Source organism: Diadema setosum, chromosome 1 (genome assembly GCF_964275005.1).
Source record: "Diadema setosum chromosome 1, eeDiaSeto1, whole genome shotgun sequence".
NCBI lineage: Eukaryota > Metazoa > Echinodermata > Echinoidea > Diadematoida > Diadematidae > Diadema > Diadema setosum.
The window spans coordinates 17,507,588-17,525,918 of record NC_092685.1 but is presented as its reverse complement, the minus strand read 5'-3'; the positions used below and the strand labels follow the sequence as shown (position 1 = coordinate 17,525,918).

Here is an 18,331-nt window from a genome sequence, read left to right as displayed (position 1 = left end):
TGACAGCCTTTTACTAGATCCACACAACAGTTTTAAAAAATTACATCACATTTAAGTTGAGAAAAATAAAAGACAAACACCTGTAATTCTTGTTGTAACAACGATGCGGATTCATTATCTTTCCTCTCTCTTATCTGGCAAGCTTCTGCTTTCATTTACACTTGTCACTGCTGAGTTGAAGCTAGTTGAAAACACATACATGATTTCCATTTTTTCCCCCTTTTTTTTTGAGGGAAAATTGAATCACAGCATTTTGGCTTTAGCTGATGAGCAGCTTTGCACTTACATAGCTCTGTTGTTTCTGTCTTTATTGCATTGTGTTGGTTTCATGCTGCACAGGCTATACTAGCACCAAAAGCAAAGCAAAAAACAGAAACATGCACCTTTCATACAAAAAGAAATTCACAACAAAATGTGGATTTGCATGGAAAACATTATCTTTTCTTACACATAAGAACTGAAAAATAAATTAATACTGATTCATAAGTTTGAAATTCCAGGTTTCAGAATTTTCTTTAAAATTTACAACAACCCCCTCCCCCTCACAAAAAAAAACCCTAACAACAAAGAAAAAACAAAAACAAAAGCAGAACCCAAGGACAAGGCTCAGGTTAAAGAGAGGGTTTGGAGAGGACAATGGCAAGCATGATGACATCAAATCTAATTGCATTTTTTCCTTCTCAGTTTCTCCATCTCTCAAGATAGTCTTACCTCAGAAGAGTCACGTACAAACACAGATCAACAGAAGGGAGTATCCCTTGGACATGACGCTCAGCTACCTAACACTCAGCAGCTGATACCAGCCTCTTGAATGACCAGACTCATCTCAACCAACATCGTTGTCACGGTTACTGATAAGAAACACACTTCAGAAAAAAAAAAAATCTGGCCAGTCGCTTTACGATAAATCTCATCGAATAAATTCACACATTTAATAAGTTACAGTCAACAGTCTTTGCAAATTTTTTTCCCCTTTTTCTTCTCTGTAAATCAGTCCGGTATGTGTTGCCATGGCACCTAAAATGATGTCATGGTGCACTGGGAAACAATGCAGTTGGCTCACAAATATTCTGCTGGACTGAGGCCTCGGGACATGCCAGGCCCTAGCAGGGGGCCTCCACATGGCCAAAGAGGGCCACGGGGAACTGCTTGATGTGGGTCTGCCATTGGGCCGAGAGCTGGAAAAACTTCACTCTTGACAACTCGTTGCCATCGATAGTAACTGTAAAGATACAACAATCACATGAATAAAAATATAATTCAGACCATATGCATTTATTGTATGGAGCTCACTATCATTATCTCTAATTAAATGAAAGATACCAATATAAAAAAAATACTGCAAATTTAGATCCTGAATTATGAATGATATTGTTTTTTACCCATTCAGAATTTGCTCTGGAAATTGTACTGTCCTGAATAGACTTACATGTATATAGATAGCAACCATAGTCTCTCATCATAGTGCTCACATCCTATCTTGTTTTCAAGTAAGTTTCACATCCTATTTTATACAATTATGTATCGAAAAACTACAGTTTGGACATTGCTGGGTATTTAAGATGCTCCTCACTTTTCTTCAAATATATTCTCTGATCTCTTATGCATCTCTTATACACAAGGATAACAAAAAGATAAAAATCTAATGTCACATAAGATGTAACCCAAATCCAAAGCACTACCTTTTCTACTGGCACTCATGTGTGCCAATCCTTATCAGTTCTGTTTATAATGCATTCCTTTACTTCATGAATGTCATTTGATGATTAGTATGGAAGCATGATTTGTATTGACTACATAAATACCGGTAAACAAACAAGGAAAGTTTCCACAAGTTGTGAACAGTGCAATCATCCTTGAAATGGCAAGTAACATACATTTCATAAATCTTCGCCAAGCCTTGACCTAGGAATCAACATAGCAAAATGACAGTGAATATTTATTGGAGATGCAAGAGTTCAGAATTTAATCTGATTCCTGACTTTTTATTTATTCTGCCCTAAACCCAGTTTTTAGATTTTTTTTTTTTTTTTTTTTTTTTTTTTGTGTTCAAATGCACTGAAATGTTCACAGTCTAATACACTTCAGACTTTTTTTTTAGTAAGTTTCAAATTTTGTCAGACTTTTATTTTTCTGCAAGTATTCTCACACTTTTAATTTATGAGCAGCATTCATTCACAGCTGATCTAAAGAATGCAGAGTGGGTGTATGAAGGAGAGCTGAGAGGAGTGAGGTGACCAACCTACCTGTGAGAGAATAGTCCTGGGAGCGGGAGGTGCACACCAATCTGTGGATACCATCCACCGTCTGACTCTTCAGCTCCGGTACAGGGGGCTTCTTTCCAATCCTCATCACTGCTGGAGGGATGCATGTGTGGCAAGGCAAATAAAAACCCATCACAAGTATGAATGAGGTTGAAGTGAAGAGTGGGTGACTCCCAAGAACAAGAATTCAAATTGAAATTAAGATTAAAGAATGTCTCCTACATTTTCCTCCCTCTTCATTACAATTCCCATTTACAACAGACAATAAAACCCAATGTCTTACATGACTGTGCATGTTTATTTCCCAATATTCCTGATATAAAACATAGACTGACTTTTCTTTACAATGTTGTCATTACCACCAGCTCATGAATGAATCTACGGTCTGATCTACCGTCAAACATACCAGAGCAGGTATTAATCAAGTATTAATGTTAGGAAAAGAGAATGGACGTAGTTTGTGATGGTAAGTGATAGCTAATGTTGCATTGCTCAATTAGCAGCTATATTCTGTCATCTTTGTCATCATATTCTATTCGTTTATTCATCTATCTATTTACATATCTCTTCTATTCATTTGCATATACATTTATCACAGAATTTCTTTATTCATATATTCATTTATATATTTACTTATCTGTATGTACATTCATTTATTCACTTACCCTAGTTTAATTCTTCTTTTCATGGTTGGGATATATGTAATTACTCACTTTTCTTGTTCTTCTCCTTGGTGACAACCACCATAGACAGAGCAGATGACCCCGATGGAGTCTCACTGGTGGACGGCAGGCGGTAGACGGTCAGTGAGCGGAAGGCTGTCTTGAGGGAGGACTTGTCCTTCTTACTGCCGGACATGGGCCAGTACTCAACTTGCAGGTCCAGCAGCTCCCCACCGCTGGACGTCGGCGGGCTGGTGGAGGGTGCGGCACCACCGCCAGTGCTGCTGCTGCTGGAGACACACATCCAAGACACACTCTTATCTCTTTCTACACCATAATTATTGCTCGCTTACTATTGTACTTGGTATGAAAATCTGTGATGCAAATTTGTGAGATTGGCAAGTTGCTATTTAACCCTTGGCATGCCTTGAGTGCTGATCGGCACAGAAAACCCCCACAGCACTGTACATACTGTCCACAGTCCCTGGTACAAAAAGGGTTAATATGTTGTTACCAGGGATGACCTAATTGTGCACTCTGACAATGGCATTTTGAGCTTGTGGACTTGAGAAGGTTTATAGTATACATATATGGACTGCTTTCTTGGGCATTGTTAGTACCATCCAAGGGATCTCAACTCCATACTATGACAAGAAGGGCTTGCACCCAGGGTCACAGCGTGGAGTTCAGATCCCAAGGTGTAATAATACCAACAATACCCTGAATAAAAGCAGTCCATGTCTGTCTTATATACCAAATGATTTAAACTCTTTGTTACCATGCCTAAAGAGAGAAGACACATTGTACACAGGTCTATCAACAGTTGCCTTTAATTAACATGAAAGCAATATGTCAAATACATTGTATTTCTACCTAAACATAGCTGCAGTGATTTGTGGACTGAAATAAAACTCTTCACAAATTAAATATCATGCTCTCAAATACTGTTGGACCCTGTTACCATACCACGTTGTTTTCAGAAAGTCTTCATTTCATTTCATTTTCATTTCATTTTATTTCATATCTGTCTTCAAGTCTTCTTTTTTTCATATTCTATCTATTTACTGCTTAAACAATACATCAAATTCCATACTGTATTAGACTCGACCATTAAGTCCTAATTGTTGGCATGTCTCTAATACTACATTTTACTTTGTTCATCGAGACTCACCCCTGGGGGACTGTAGTAGTACTGACAGCTGGGCTTGGGGGCGGGGTGCCGCCATCAACCTTCTCCTTCGTGGCTGCAGGTGCAGGAGGACTGGACGATAGGACGGAGGCACCTGACACTGTGTCCTCATTTTCTGCTTCCATCGAATGAGAAAATGATGAGGGCGATACACTCATTAGTCATCATGCTCACGTATTGAAATATTTACTTTGCCTTCAGTCCTTGCACTCTGAAATGAGTCACAGTGGACCATGCACTCTAATATTCATGCATGAACTTCCTATGATTTATTAACAAGTACTAAAAACTGACTGATAACTACCCATAACTGTCATTTTTCTGACATCTCCCTGATCAAAGTTTAATCTATTCCACCTATAAAGGTAGGACTGTATTGTCTATGAATCGACAATAAAAACCAGTGCACCTGGGCACACTGTGCTTATTATCTAATCTAGAATATTCTACGGTGATTTCTGTTTAGGACTTTGTTGTGGTATCTGAAGCAGGTATAATTAAGTAGTTTCTGTTGCATCATGTGCATTAATTCATGAAAATATGTACTTTTGTTTGATTAGGACATTGCATGTAAATACAATGCAGCTCTGCATATTCAATGACCAATAAAAGTAAAGACCACGGTACATTTTGAGTACCATAGCATGACAGCGGACATTCTGAATCTAAATAGCAGACTCAAAACATTAATGGGAGTGGAAATGGCCAAGATGACAGGATCTACTTTGGTGCATGTGTTCTCTACAAATGACAAATGCCAGGAAAGATCTTATGCAGCTGATAAATTCTCATCCTCCTCAGTAAAATGAAAGGAAAATGAAATGAAAATTTACACAGTAAGTTCCAAAGAGTATGTAATAATATTAAAACAGAAACCCTCATGCACTATGTTAACAACTGACTTCGAGTGCAATTCTAAAATTTAATTTCACAACTTCTTTCTCTTGTGTAAACACAATGGGAGATATATCAGATTATTACATCATCAGCTCATCTGATTTATATCTTCGGTTGAAACCAATGTCATTGTTCCATGATACACTGTACAGCTTTGAAAAAAACTGTAAAATTCCATAACTGTATCATTACGCATCTGATCTTAACAAAACTTCTGACATAATGTGGCTTTGTTTGATTCTACTACCATGGCATATCCAAGTCAGCTTGATCATCAGAAGTGGAACTGCACCTGCAGTAATGCGAACAGGTGGGTATGAATGCATCATGCCGCATTAACACTTTCACACTATTGACATTCGCTCTAATCTTGTTTTCTTTTCACCCCCTCTTCTGTCCCCTTTCCCTTCCCTGAGTCAATGTGCTTTGCCAAGGGTCAGTCGATTTTAAGGTTAAAGAAGACTGGCGATGCTAAGAGACCTACCGGGAATCACACCCACCTACATCCTCTGCTCTGACAGCTCATCAATGCCAATTCAATTTACAGCTGTTTGTGACTTTGTTACTGCCTAGCAACGGGAGAAGCACTGGGGGGGGGGGGGGGGGGGGGTAGACAATGGACTCAAGTGAGTAGGAAGAGTGGGTCACTCCCACTGTGTGAGTAAGCCCTCAGCTGCTGCTGCTCCAGCCAGGAGACAGGCAGTCCCGGGAAATCTCCACAAGTCAAGGAATGGCCAACACGCACGAAAGCCAATCACCCTCGCACGTAAACATGTGTTGCAATATGCCCAATCGCATGCATGAGGGGAAGGCATCCTTCACAAACACTTCCTCTATTTATTACTTTATTAGCGGTGAGGGATGTGACATTGCCTCTACGGAGAATTCTCCCTATGGCCACAGCATCAGCTGTCATTCATTCATTCGTTGCCATGGAAACTCAAGGGAATGACAAAGTTCCTGTTTTTTCCAACATTGAGTGGACTGCCAAAAATATCTATGTAAACAGAGAAAGCAAGCAAGCAAGCAAGCAAGCAAGCAAGCAGAAGACTTGCATTTTTAAGGCCAAACCGTCTAATTAATGAGTAATAGAGCCGACTGTGAGAGAGAGTGTCTAGGGAGAAAGGGACGGGGGGGGGGGGGAATAAATGGACTAGCCATTGTATGGTCTCACCTGCAATGGCTACTGCTCCTAGTGCTGAATTTGGAGGACCAATCAGTACATTCTGTGGAGACAAACAGACAGAGATGAGAAAAATCTACAAAACAAACAAACAAACAGATCAAACAATATGACCCCATCTCAAGCACATCATTTCACTTCCTGGAAAGACCTCTGACAAAGAAACAGAAGACAATGAAAGCTCATTAAGAGATGTCATGAACAAATTGGACAAATAAGACAGTGACAGGAAGAGACAGGATATATATACAAACAGGTTATCGACATCAAATGACAACAAATGAAACAGAGGTTACATTCTAAACAGTTTAAAGTGATGGTATAGTTTTGGTTGAGATGGGGAATTTAGAGTTTAACTTTTAGCAAGATAATTAGAAACCATTAATGAGATGTGAAAGAGCATACAATTCCAAGTGGGATTCAAAATATATTTGATGAAAATCAGTTTTGAAATGGCTGAGATGTCAGAGAGGAAAGTAAAACAATGCGGTCATACTAAAAGTGGGTCTCACCTTTTATCAGGACCTCTTTTTTGTGGATATCTCAGTCATTTTAAAACCAATTTTCATTCAAATAAACTCTAAAGTTAAAGTCCCTCTTAGAATTGTATGCTCTTTGATATTTTGTAAGATGTTTCTCATTATCTCACAAAAAAAAGTTGGAAACCTGAAACCCAATCTCAACCATAACTTTACCATCCCCTGAAAGGGGAAATCCAGTCCAAATATAAGTTAGTCCGATAAGAAAAAGTAATTCCGAGTTCAACAGTAAACTTTTGATTGAAATCAGGTGAAAAATAAGGAAGTTATGACATTTTGAAATTTCGCTAATTTTTCAGGAAACAGTTCTTGAGCGGTCAATACGAATATGCATATGGAGAAGTGAGCATGTCATACCCTCTCAACTTTCCATATAGTTTGTACATGAAATTTTGGAATTTCCTGTTTTTCATTCAAACGCAATATGCCCGAGGCTCAAATCCTGAGATATCTATCAAACTGATCACTGTTCTGAAGTTATTCAACCAGGAATAACATCATGTTTTAGACTTCAATGACAGAAACGTTGAATTTTCGTCATTTTTTTTTGTACACTATCATCGGAAAATTGTGAGGGTATGACATGGTCAGCTCACTCATTTGCATATTCATATCCACTATACAAGAATTGATTTGCAGAAGTAAGCAAAACTTCAAAATGTCATAACTTCCTTATTTTTCATTCGATTTCATTCAAATTTTTACCGTTGAATTCGTAAAATTATACTCTTTTTTATCAGACTAATCTTACTTTTGGATTGGATTTCCCTTTAAGGGCACAATATTTGAAGCAATTATACTCTCACTTCCTCAAGACATACTTCTTTTTAGAAACCCTGATGAGGCATTACCACACATTTATCGTTTCATCCCAATTATTTCATCAAAAGAACGAGATGTGGTTTTTGCAGGACTTTTACTCTATATTATGTGTCAGTGCAGTACCAGACACACTTACGTTCATAAATGGTACAAATTTCTGGCAAGATTCGTCGTGCGACCCCCTCAGCTTGCACGTCAGCATGACCTCCCCGATTGGCAGGCCCAGACTCGTGGTGGCGCCAGACAGATACTTCTCCACCCGGTTCGCCACCTCTCTCTTATCAGCTGGGGCATTGGGATGAAATTCAAATTGCAGCATGTGAGAAGTTGGGTGCATTAAAAGAGCTTGCCACTATTGAAACTTCATAAATTATTTCTACTAATACATCCTGTACATGCATCAAAACAAGGTAATTGAAAGCAACCATTTTAAGTTAATAGCAACTCATTAAATTGACCTCTAGTAAAAGTGAAAGTCTCTTAAAATAACTTAAAATAAGCGTTCTTTCCTCTCAGGATGTGAAACACAGAGAGCAACTTCAGACTTGCAGCGTGGCACAATGGATTGCATATGCAGATGTTGCATAACAACCCTGGGACAAACAGCTGAACTGTTTACATAGAAAACACTCTTGGAAAACACACACCTCTCAAAACACTGGTCTTAGTCCTTGTGAAAACTTCCCAAACTCACAAAGTACTATGCATAATATGATCTTTACAGACGAGAGAGAGAGAGAGAGAGAGGTGAAAGACAGAGGGGCTACGTGTTTGCTGGAAAGAGTTAGGGGCCCTTTTAAAATTGTTTACAGTTTGTAAAATCTGAACTGCCTGGTCATACAATGATACCAGCATCTCTGACATTGCTACAGCACAAATCCATGAAAAGACTTCACCTGAAAAATAATCACAAAGTGTCTAAACAAAGCAAGACTTTGTGTCCAAATTTACCACGATCAAAACTGTTCCTGCAGCCAGTAGTGTTAAAATAAACCATTTTTAAATAGTTTACTGGCATGGCGATATTTGTTCAGCTACATCTAGATAGAGATGGCAGAAATTTTCAAAACTTTTGTCGCTTGAGTACCTCTCAATCTTTACAAACATTATATAGCTTAATAGTCAGTAAAGCTTGGTAATTTTTAAAACTGCCCTACTACAATGTTGAAGAAGAGAATTTTCACAGTGAATGTGCAACATCTGACATAAAGTGAAGGTGGCATGAAACTACCTTGGTAAAAAAAGAAAAGAAGAGATATAAACAGCTATTGAAGAGCTGGTAATCTCCTTCTGTCCAGCAACTTCAATCTCTTGAAGACTGGTCCCGAGTACTGTAAAACACAATATATTCGCGGCATGAAAATTTCGCGAATTGGAGCCGATGGCCTTTCTCGCAGCATGAAATTTTTGCGACTTGCCACTGGCATCCAATACATATTGTGTAGGCAAGAACTTTTGCGTGCATTTTAATTTTGCGAATGTTGTCGCCCGTGAAATTCGTGAAATTAAAATGCGCGTGAACATTCCTCGTTTTACAGTATTCTTGGGCTGGGGTAAATGGGGAATGCACGTTGATAGGTAAATCACTCGGTCTTCAGGGGCTTGTTTTTCTCTCATCTCACCTGCAGCCTCTTTGTCTGTCTTGTCCCACACCTCCTTCCACAGTGAGTCCTGAAAGAGTGAGTTGTACCTTGTATCCAGAGAGCCCAGGTATTTGGCTACAGAGTTGTTTCCTAGCATTGACAGGGAGAAAGCAGTGTGAGAATCTTCCCCATTTGATATCCTCAGACATCTTCATACCCATTGAACACTTCTGTTGAGCAGCAGAAGCCCACATATGATAGTAATATTTGTGGAATATGTTCAGGGCCTTGTTTTATGAAGAGTTAAAATTGATTATAAAGTTAATTTCTATCATAAGTCTATGGCAGCCTGTGTGTTAAGGAAATATAATATTGATTATATATTTTGATAAAACAGGGCCCAGGTTTCCTAAATTAAACATCGCAGCCCTCTCTTGCAAGCCCTGCCCCCTCTCTTGCAAGCCACCCTTCCTTTCATCACAATTACCTTTTGTCTGAATAGTGGATGTCATGTTTGGGCTTAAAAACTACACTGTGTTAAGCAATGAAAAACAAGAGTTCCCCATCTCATGACTGCATTACCTTGTTCCAGCAACAGTGAGACAAATGACTTTGTCACATTATTATGCCATCACATGATGAATGTGAACAAGCACTGTATCGCATTGATTACATGAGTTGGTTTGTGCCACAATAAGACCATTCATTTTGCAGCTTCCCATCCTACGTAGCTGAATAGATTTCATACAAACTAGAGTTTTCATGGCAGTTATTTGAGTGACACAAAATGAGAAAAAACAAGGAAAAGTAGAAATTACGCGGTGCGTAACATATGTCCCCGCCGGAAGTAGCATTTTGTCACAAAATGTGCAATATAGGTAAAAAATCAAGGTCAAAGGTCAAAATTCTGTGCAGAAGTTTTGAAGCCCTCACCTAGTGCCATCACATAAAGCAAATGGAATCGAAATTGGGTTAGAAATGGCGAAGGAGTAGCATTTTGTAGCCAATGTACAATATAGGTCAAAAATTAAGGTCAAAGGTCAAAGAAGACAAAGGTCAAAATTCTGTGTAGAAGTTTTGAAGCCCTCACCTAGTGCTATCACATAAAGCAAACGGAATCGAAATCGGGTTAGAAATGGCGAAGGAGTAGCATTCTGTAGCAAAATGCACAATATAGGTCAAAAATCAAGGTCAAAGGTCAAAGAAGTCAAAGGTCAAAACTCTGTGTAGAAGTTTTGAAGCCTTCAACTAGTGCCATCATATAAAGCAAACGGAATTGAAATCGGGTTAAAAATGGCGAAGGAGTAGCATTTCGTAGCAAAATGTACAATATAGGTCAAAAATCAAGGTCAAAGGTCAAAGAAGTCAAAGGTCAAAATTCTGTGTAGAAGTTTTGAAGCCCTCACCTAGTGCCATCACATAAAGCAAACGGAATCGAAATCGGGTTAGAAATGGCGAAGGAGTAGCATTTTGTAGCAAAATGTACAATATAGGTCAAAAAATCAAGGTCAAAGGTCAAAGAAGTCAAAGGTCAAAATTCTGTGTAGAAGTTTTGAAGCCCTCACCTAGTGCCATCACATAAAGCAAACGGAATCGAAATCGGGTTAGAAATGGCGAAGGAGTAGCATTTTGTAGCAAAATGTACAATATAGGTCAAAGGTCAAGGTCAAAGGTCACGACTGACATTCTGTGTAGAAGTTTCAAAGCTCCCATGTAGTGCTATCATATAAAGCAAACAGAATCAAAATTGGCTCAAAAATGACAGAGAAGTAGCAAATTGAAGATTTTGATCACACACGGACGCACACACGGACACACGGACGGACGGACGGACGGACGGACGGACGGACGGACACACGGACACACACACGTACGGAGCCCGTTTCATAGTCCCCTGCTCGAACTCGTTCGGCGGGGACAAAAAATCTTGGGCCGTACAAATTTTATTGATTAATTTATTAATTCTGGTGAAAAGACAACAGTATATTTCTTGGCAGACAAAAACATCAAATACAAGGCAATGTGAAAAAAGTAATATTCTATTTGTGCTGAACAAAAATGAAAAAAAAAAAAAGACACACTGTTGATTCCATTTCTAGATACAGGGTACTTATTTGATTGCAATATATACTTGTTTCTGAGCATTGTTATATGCAAATTGATATTTACAAGCCTAGTAGGAATTTGGAAATGCTTGTTACTGCCACAGGTAATTGCACGAGCCCATGAACGCTGACCTAACAGCTTACCAGTGGGGACAATGTAGAACTTGACGTAGTTGAGCCACTCTGATGACTTTGCAGAGAACTGCTCAACGTAGGACTTGAGAACGGTGCCCATGTAACCGTCACTCCCGCACACCCCAATCTTAATGGGAGACAAGACTTTGGCATTCTGATTGCAACTGTAAGACAAGATACAGACAATGGATTCGAGAGGATATTGATTTGATTTTCAATTGATCTGATGAGATTTCTGATTTGATTTCTGTGCTTTTCAAAAAATAAATATAACATCCCAAAAAAATCTTCCAAGGATAACTATACACTGAGAGATATTACATATGTGACTGCCCAGCTAGAAACCTACAAAAAGTAGGCTGTAATGAATTTCTTCTCAACATCGTTCAAAACAGTTAAAGGTCCAGTTTACCTTTGGGAGCAGCGATTTAAAAAATGTACAAGATATCACATTTGATGCATATGTGTAGGTGTGTTGCATCACAAAACATCCTATCATATAAAATTTTCACAATAAAGCCTAAAATGTAAGAAGATATCAGTGTTTTTCTCAATAAACCGTAACTGTAGACGGTTTAGTCTGGAAACATTCTTATTATAACTATTGTTCACATTTTGTGTATTTAACAAACTTAACATCGATCATAGGGATTCAAATTTTTGCAGTGGTTGTTTCTATCCCTAACTCATATTTTAGAACTATTTTAAAGCACTAATGCTAGGTTTTTGTTTGATCTGCAAATGGTAAATTATGCCTTTAAGCTCTGAGCTTTTAAATGATATACAACTTGTTAAAAGTGGACCATCCTAACCCACTTAAAAGGTGAGTGAAATAAGAGAGAGTTGGGAGGTGCAGTTTAATAGAAAAGGGAGAAAAGAGGATTTAAGGATTAGGATCACTCACGTGTGCTGTGCAGAAGTATCAATGAAAATGTATTCTATTTCCCAGTGAAAGCAACGCCTGTCTGAAAAAATGTGGCCCAGAAAAACTGCCAATATCTCAATTTTGGTTTTGTTTGAAATTGCCAAATTTTTACACTAGGTAAGAAAAGATTACTCTCCCAGGTAAAAAAAAAAAACTTTAGAAAAGTCAGTCAACCCAGATGACAAATTTAGTCCATTACAAAGAATCCTAATTTGCGACTTTTTGTGGGGCTTGAGCTGAGCAGTCACATCTACAAATCATCCAATATGTATAAGATGTAACAATAAACATATGCAATAAGATCTAATTATTACAAAGAAATGCAAGAGACTGCCAATTTAAGTGACAGCTTAACTTTGGTGGTCGTCTCATGGAATTTCAGCCATGACATATCATACGTAACATAAACACTGGTGATAGTGATAGGTCTACAGTGTAGTGAAGTCATGTTTCTTTACAAAAATCACATATGCTCACACACCCACACCCCGCCAACACCAACACACAACACTCATGACTTAATCTCACTTACCAGTGCATGTTCTACACGGATTTTGTTGCACCTGTCAATTACATACATAAGTTACGCTTAATGGCAGCGTGACAAGATGTACCTTTAAATGAACTCTTATGTCTTTCAAATACAGAGAGTGAAGCTTTGTTTTGTTTCCTTGACTTGGCTGTCAATCCATTTCCCTTTATAGCAACTACAAACAACTCAACAACATCTATACACACTACTTTGAAATCTGTATGCACGTTCTAAATCTACAAAAAGCTTTTGTTTATCCAAAACCAAGAATTAACACAGGCCAAAGGGTATGGATGCATTCAACATTCATTCATAGTTTCACTCATGGCTTTAGAAAAATGCTGTCTTTTTAATCAGGTAGAGATCAATATAATGTCTCTCTGGCTTGGCTAAAAGAGATATTCAAAAAAGGGAAAGTCATTTTGACAGAGTAAATTGCCCATCGATGATCATCCATGCAGCCACAAAGTGACCATGGAGTGCCACAGCTGGGGATCAGCCATTCCTGTTTGCTAATCAACACAGACAGGCTCATCATAAACTGTTCAGGGCGCAATCGGCTGTCCTTGCCAGCAACACAGTTAATCAGTCTAAGACGACTTTTAGCACCATCACAAGAAAAAATGGGAGGGGGGGGGGCAGGAAGAAAGAAAAGGGGGCATTGTCATCTATCAGTCCCCTGTATGCAGGCAAGTGTGCAATTTGTGCCACTTGCCTGCTAGTGTACAAGCATGCAGAAATGGTTGTCAAAAAGAATGACCTCTGATGGTAAGACCTCAGTCATTACTCCACTGCCCAAACAGTCATTGTATCCTGCTAGATCTAATTAGACTCAATTACATTCATCGCTGGCACGACCTTCCCCTCTGGCTAGACTGGATTAAGGCGCAAGAAGCTGTATGAAGTCAATTACCTCAAATACACATCTCTGTGGGACTATGCATGGTCTTTTGTTTTTGCTTTTGGTGCAGCTGATGGGCTACTGCCATGACAACCTACGGGACATTGTGATACGATGCCTTTAATCCTTTGAGCGTCATATTAATTTTCTGTCCATGGGCATGTGTGTGTAGTTGGTAAACATTTGATTCATTGGCAGAGAAAGGGTTAAAGAAGGCCTAAGGTTAATACCAACCTTTCCCCATGGCTCATCGCTTTGGCATTGACTTCTGATCTCAATTTGTAGTATTCAAACAATCAGTGTTGACTCTACAAACAACTCATTCTTGGCTACCTCGGTATCTTGTCATGAACTGGCCGGGATCAAAGGATTACAGTGCTACCGCGCACCAGATGTGATGGATCATCGTTGTATGAAAACATCCGCTTCATGTGGTATTCAAAGTATTGCTTTTAGAAGTCTGGTAATCAGACACAACTGTAATATTCAGCATTATATAATGCCTACCATGAACAATTCAGAAAAATATCACATAATTGTATATTTCATGAAGAAAAAAAATGCTTTATTAATACAAACTCTGCAATTATCACATCAAAACCTCAAACCCACCATTCTGATTACAATACATTTCTGTAATGAACTTTGGCCAAAATAGACATGTCAGATGTTCCTATACCTCCCCTTTCTGAAATACAATATCTTGTTCACCTAAAATGCATAACTCTTTTGAGAGGAATACTGACTAAAGAATTTGCTAGATAAAACAAATGCTTTCTATGTTTAACTCCCCTGTCTAGGTAGACACTAATTTGTAGAATATCGTGACAGAATTTTTGTGAATAGTGCGAGTTGAAGAGAAGGGCAGTACTGCTTGTCACTCAACATGCTACTGTCAAAAGGGGAGCTGCAGCACCCCAGAAACTTTTCGGGCAGTTGATTAGCGATATCCTGTCGTCGTGGAAGAAGAAGATCAGCATGTTTGGTGTCTAACACACGCTACTACAACACGAAATACCTGTCAAACGATTTCTTCCCCTTCTCACAATCTCATTTTCTCCTTAACGAGGAAAGACAGTCAAGTATTGATGATAATGTAGGCATGCACGCTAACTAGTTTTGCTTGGGCCTACTGGTACACTTACAACTTCTGTATTTTTTGGACGATGAAATGTATAGTTGCTTCCACATCGGTCGCTGATTGCGTGGTGACCATGCTCAGCCGTGTCCCATGTAAGCACTGTGCAATGAACTGTAAAACAAGCAAAGCAATGCATCGTGTGAGTTCAGAAATGTAGTAAATTTGTTTTTTGTACCATCTTGTGCTCTCTCTCCCCTTTGATCTTTTTTAATTTTTGGGCTGTGCGCAGATAATTCCTTGCTGCACCTTAGAATTAATCTTCAAACTTAGAGTTGGCACATCACATATTCTCACTATCATTATCACAATCTTTGATTGTTATCATTACTGTTATCAGCATCATCATATTAATCATTATTACTGTTACTCTAACCACAATTGCAGTAACTACAAACAAGTTTTTAAAGCAATTCAATCATGCTCATATACAGTTACTGAAACCCATCTATCAATTCTCTTGTGCATGTTCAAATGTTGTTTTCTATATCTAGCAGAAATTACAAAATGACACTGTGTAGTGTCATGATGTACATATACCTAAAATATATTCACAATTTAAAATAATTCATCTTAATATTGTTTGTTTATAAACTCACATGCAATATATTTTTAGAATACTGTGAAACGAGGAATGTTCGCGTGAATTTTAATTTTGCGAGCGCCAAGATTCGCGAAATTAAAATGCACGCGAAAGTTCTTGTCTACACTATATGCATTGAATGCCAGTGGCAGTTCGCAAAAATATCATGCCACAAAAAAGGCCGTCGGCTCCAATTCGCGAAAAAATTCATGCCGTGAATATATCATGTTTTACAGTATTCATGCTTCATCATAAGCCTGCAAACTACTTAATTCAAGAAATTACAATTGGAACAGATATATTGAATGTGGTATAATACCTTCAAATGATCCTAATCACGAAAAGAATTTAATATCTATTTTTTCTCACTCTCTGGATAACAAGTTAAGCTAAGAATAAACATGTAACTGACTTGTATCAGGGACTAAAAAGAACTCCTTCATTTATACAGGAAAGAGACCACACCAGGGATGACATATTCATTGACCCATTCCTACTAGATCCTAAAGTAACTGCAGTCTCTGTAAAACACCCACCAGGTTGCCAAGAGCACTCGGTTAAATGCATCAATGACTGCCCCCCCCCCCCCCCCAATAACCAAAAGAAAATGAAAGACACAACCGACAAATAATCAGGGGATTCTTTTTTTGGCCATCTTTGAAAAATGTTTTTACTCAGTGACAAATGCCTCTCGAATGATCTCAACAATGTTCTCCACGATGGGTGAAAAGAAACTCTCTTACGATGTTATGCTACATGTTGAAATATGAATGCAACATAGCGATAGACGATCCCCTTTAAGAATGTGTGTCCAACAAGTCTTGCTTTTGGGCACAAACAGGAAGATTCCCCCTGAATAATGCATTGCATTGATTGTGAACTTTGGAGAACGGCGCATGAATAATCACCATGCCTACACTCCGCCGCTCTCCCATGCCTTTGGTTCTCACTCGATTACATCCACATTCGCAACGTGAGGTCGAGAATATGTTAGCGGCAAAGGCCACATATAATCAGATCAACAGATAATGTCCTCACGCGTGAGATTACTTGGCAAAGGTAAGTGGCCACAGGGGAGCATGGGTAGATGGAAGCTACCCTTTTGAGACAGACCAGAGGACGTCTAGTCTCATGCACATTGATTTCATAGACACCGTGGTAATGAGTGGCAAGGACTGTAATATCATTATACTGATGCATTTTAAGGGGGACCAAAGATATGATTTCTTGTGGGAAAATTTCATTTTCATAAGTGATAATCAAAAAAGATTCTGAAATGTGGATTATGCATTCTTGAAAAAGTCTTATTCACATCCAATCTTCAGTAATATCACTTTCACAAATTGCCATCATAATGGATTGATCACATAAAAAAAAAAGAACCTTTTTGTAACTCAGAATTGTAAAATTCATTTTCCACCTATATTTATCAATCGCACAAATAGACAACTTACTTGAAACAATAATAATATAGTTTATGACAGCAATACATTCCGACATTCAAATTTCTGTAAGAAAGCTATAATTCTGGTAGAAAAAAAAAATCAAGAATGGACACAAAGGAGGGTATCTGTATCTTTAGTGCCTGTATGCTTTCATTACACTAATCACTTCTTTTTTTTTATGGAAAGTCCACTTTATTAAGTTACCAACATCTCTACTAGCTTGTCTTTTACATGGGCCTCTCTTTTCCAGTATACATAAATGATTTTGAACAAATAGTTTTATATGGATTATGCACTTGCTCTTTTTTTTCACTTTCAAATGTATGTTCACAAATTTTGAATGACATTTATTTGTTGTAATTGTTGTATGTGAAAAAAAAAATTGTGATACTGAAAATAATAAATATGAATTGAAAATCTGAATCACACTCCAGGTTCTTGGTGGGAGTCTCACACAATAATCTTTTGTTTTTATCTCTAAACAGAAGAGCGACATTTTCCTGAACAATGAAATGCAATTAGTATGTAACCGACTCTCAAACAAATAGGAAGGATGAAATTCCTCTTCAGAATGACATTCACGAGTTTCCCTTTCATTGTTAGCATATACATTGTACATCTGTTTAAAACATCAAGGATTACAAATTTGTTGTGCACAAGAACAAGGATATGAAATATAGTGCTAGGTTCAAATTTGGAGAGCAGCAAATCAGTGTGGTTCAATATTTTTGATAAGAATAAGGTGAAAATAATTTACAGTATATTTATGGTGTACCAGCTCTATGTCCTTTAATGTATCACTTTGCTGGATGTACACATTGCACTCAAGATTCTATGTGGTGAATTATGGTGACGTTAGTTTATAATACACATACACGCACACACACACACACACACACACACACACACACACACACACACACACAAGTAGGAAGACAATATCAACAATTGATTTCTACACCAAATTTTATCTGGACAAAAAAACTCATATTTAAGAGATGGCTCATGAAAAGTTAGGTCATCATATTCCAGCATAAATCACAGCCAAACAACCAATGTGGCCACAAATCATTGAAGTGAATCCTCCCCTTTGTTAACTTCACACCAAGTAATATTGCCTGGGTAGCTTTTAATAAATGGCAGATGATCAGTGATATGATTCAGATGTCAATACTGGAAATAACCACGCTGCCAATATTCGAGATACTTCCCCCCCCCCCCCCATCCAACAAAGAGACAGGTTTGCTTGTATCTTCTGTTTTCAAATAGAAGCCCAACTAATATTTAATCCAATCACATCACTGACTCCCTTCAGCATGGCATGGACAGAAAGGGTTACCTTGAGCTCGACTGATTGAATTATTGTCATCAAAATACTGCTGGTATAATTGCCCCTGAGAACTAATAAGAGATGGAGGTATATTAAAA

At 38.2% G+C, this 18,331-nt stretch overlaps 1 protein-coding gene across 1 annotated transcript in view; it reads right to left on the bottom strand.

The window, feature by feature from the left end:
• Positions 1 to 933: 933 nt before the first annotated feature.
• LOC140227736 (phosphofurin acidic cluster sorting protein 2-like) overlaps positions 934 to 18,331 on the bottom strand; it is a 96,035-nt gene continuing 78,637 nt past the window's right edge. The window contains exons 12-20 of the mRNA XM_072308142.1: positions 14,883 to 14,989; positions 11,389 to 11,543; positions 9,179 to 9,289; positions 7,693 to 7,841; positions 6,187 to 6,238; positions 4,098 to 4,230; positions 2,978 to 3,213; positions 2,247 to 2,357; positions 934 to 1,222 (exon numbers count right to left, since the gene is read on the bottom strand). Of these exons, the coding sequence (XP_072164243.1) occupies positions 1,104 to 1,222; positions 2,247 to 2,357; positions 2,978 to 3,213; positions 4,098 to 4,230; positions 6,187 to 6,238; positions 7,693 to 7,841; positions 9,179 to 9,289; positions 11,389 to 11,543; positions 14,883 to 14,989 (1,173 nt within the window). The 3' untranslated portion in view covers positions 934 to 1,103. The remainder of the gene's footprint in view (positions 1,223 to 2,246; positions 2,358 to 2,977; positions 3,214 to 4,097; positions 4,231 to 6,186; positions 6,239 to 7,692; positions 7,842 to 9,178; positions 9,290 to 11,388; positions 11,544 to 14,882; positions 14,990 to 18,331) is intronic.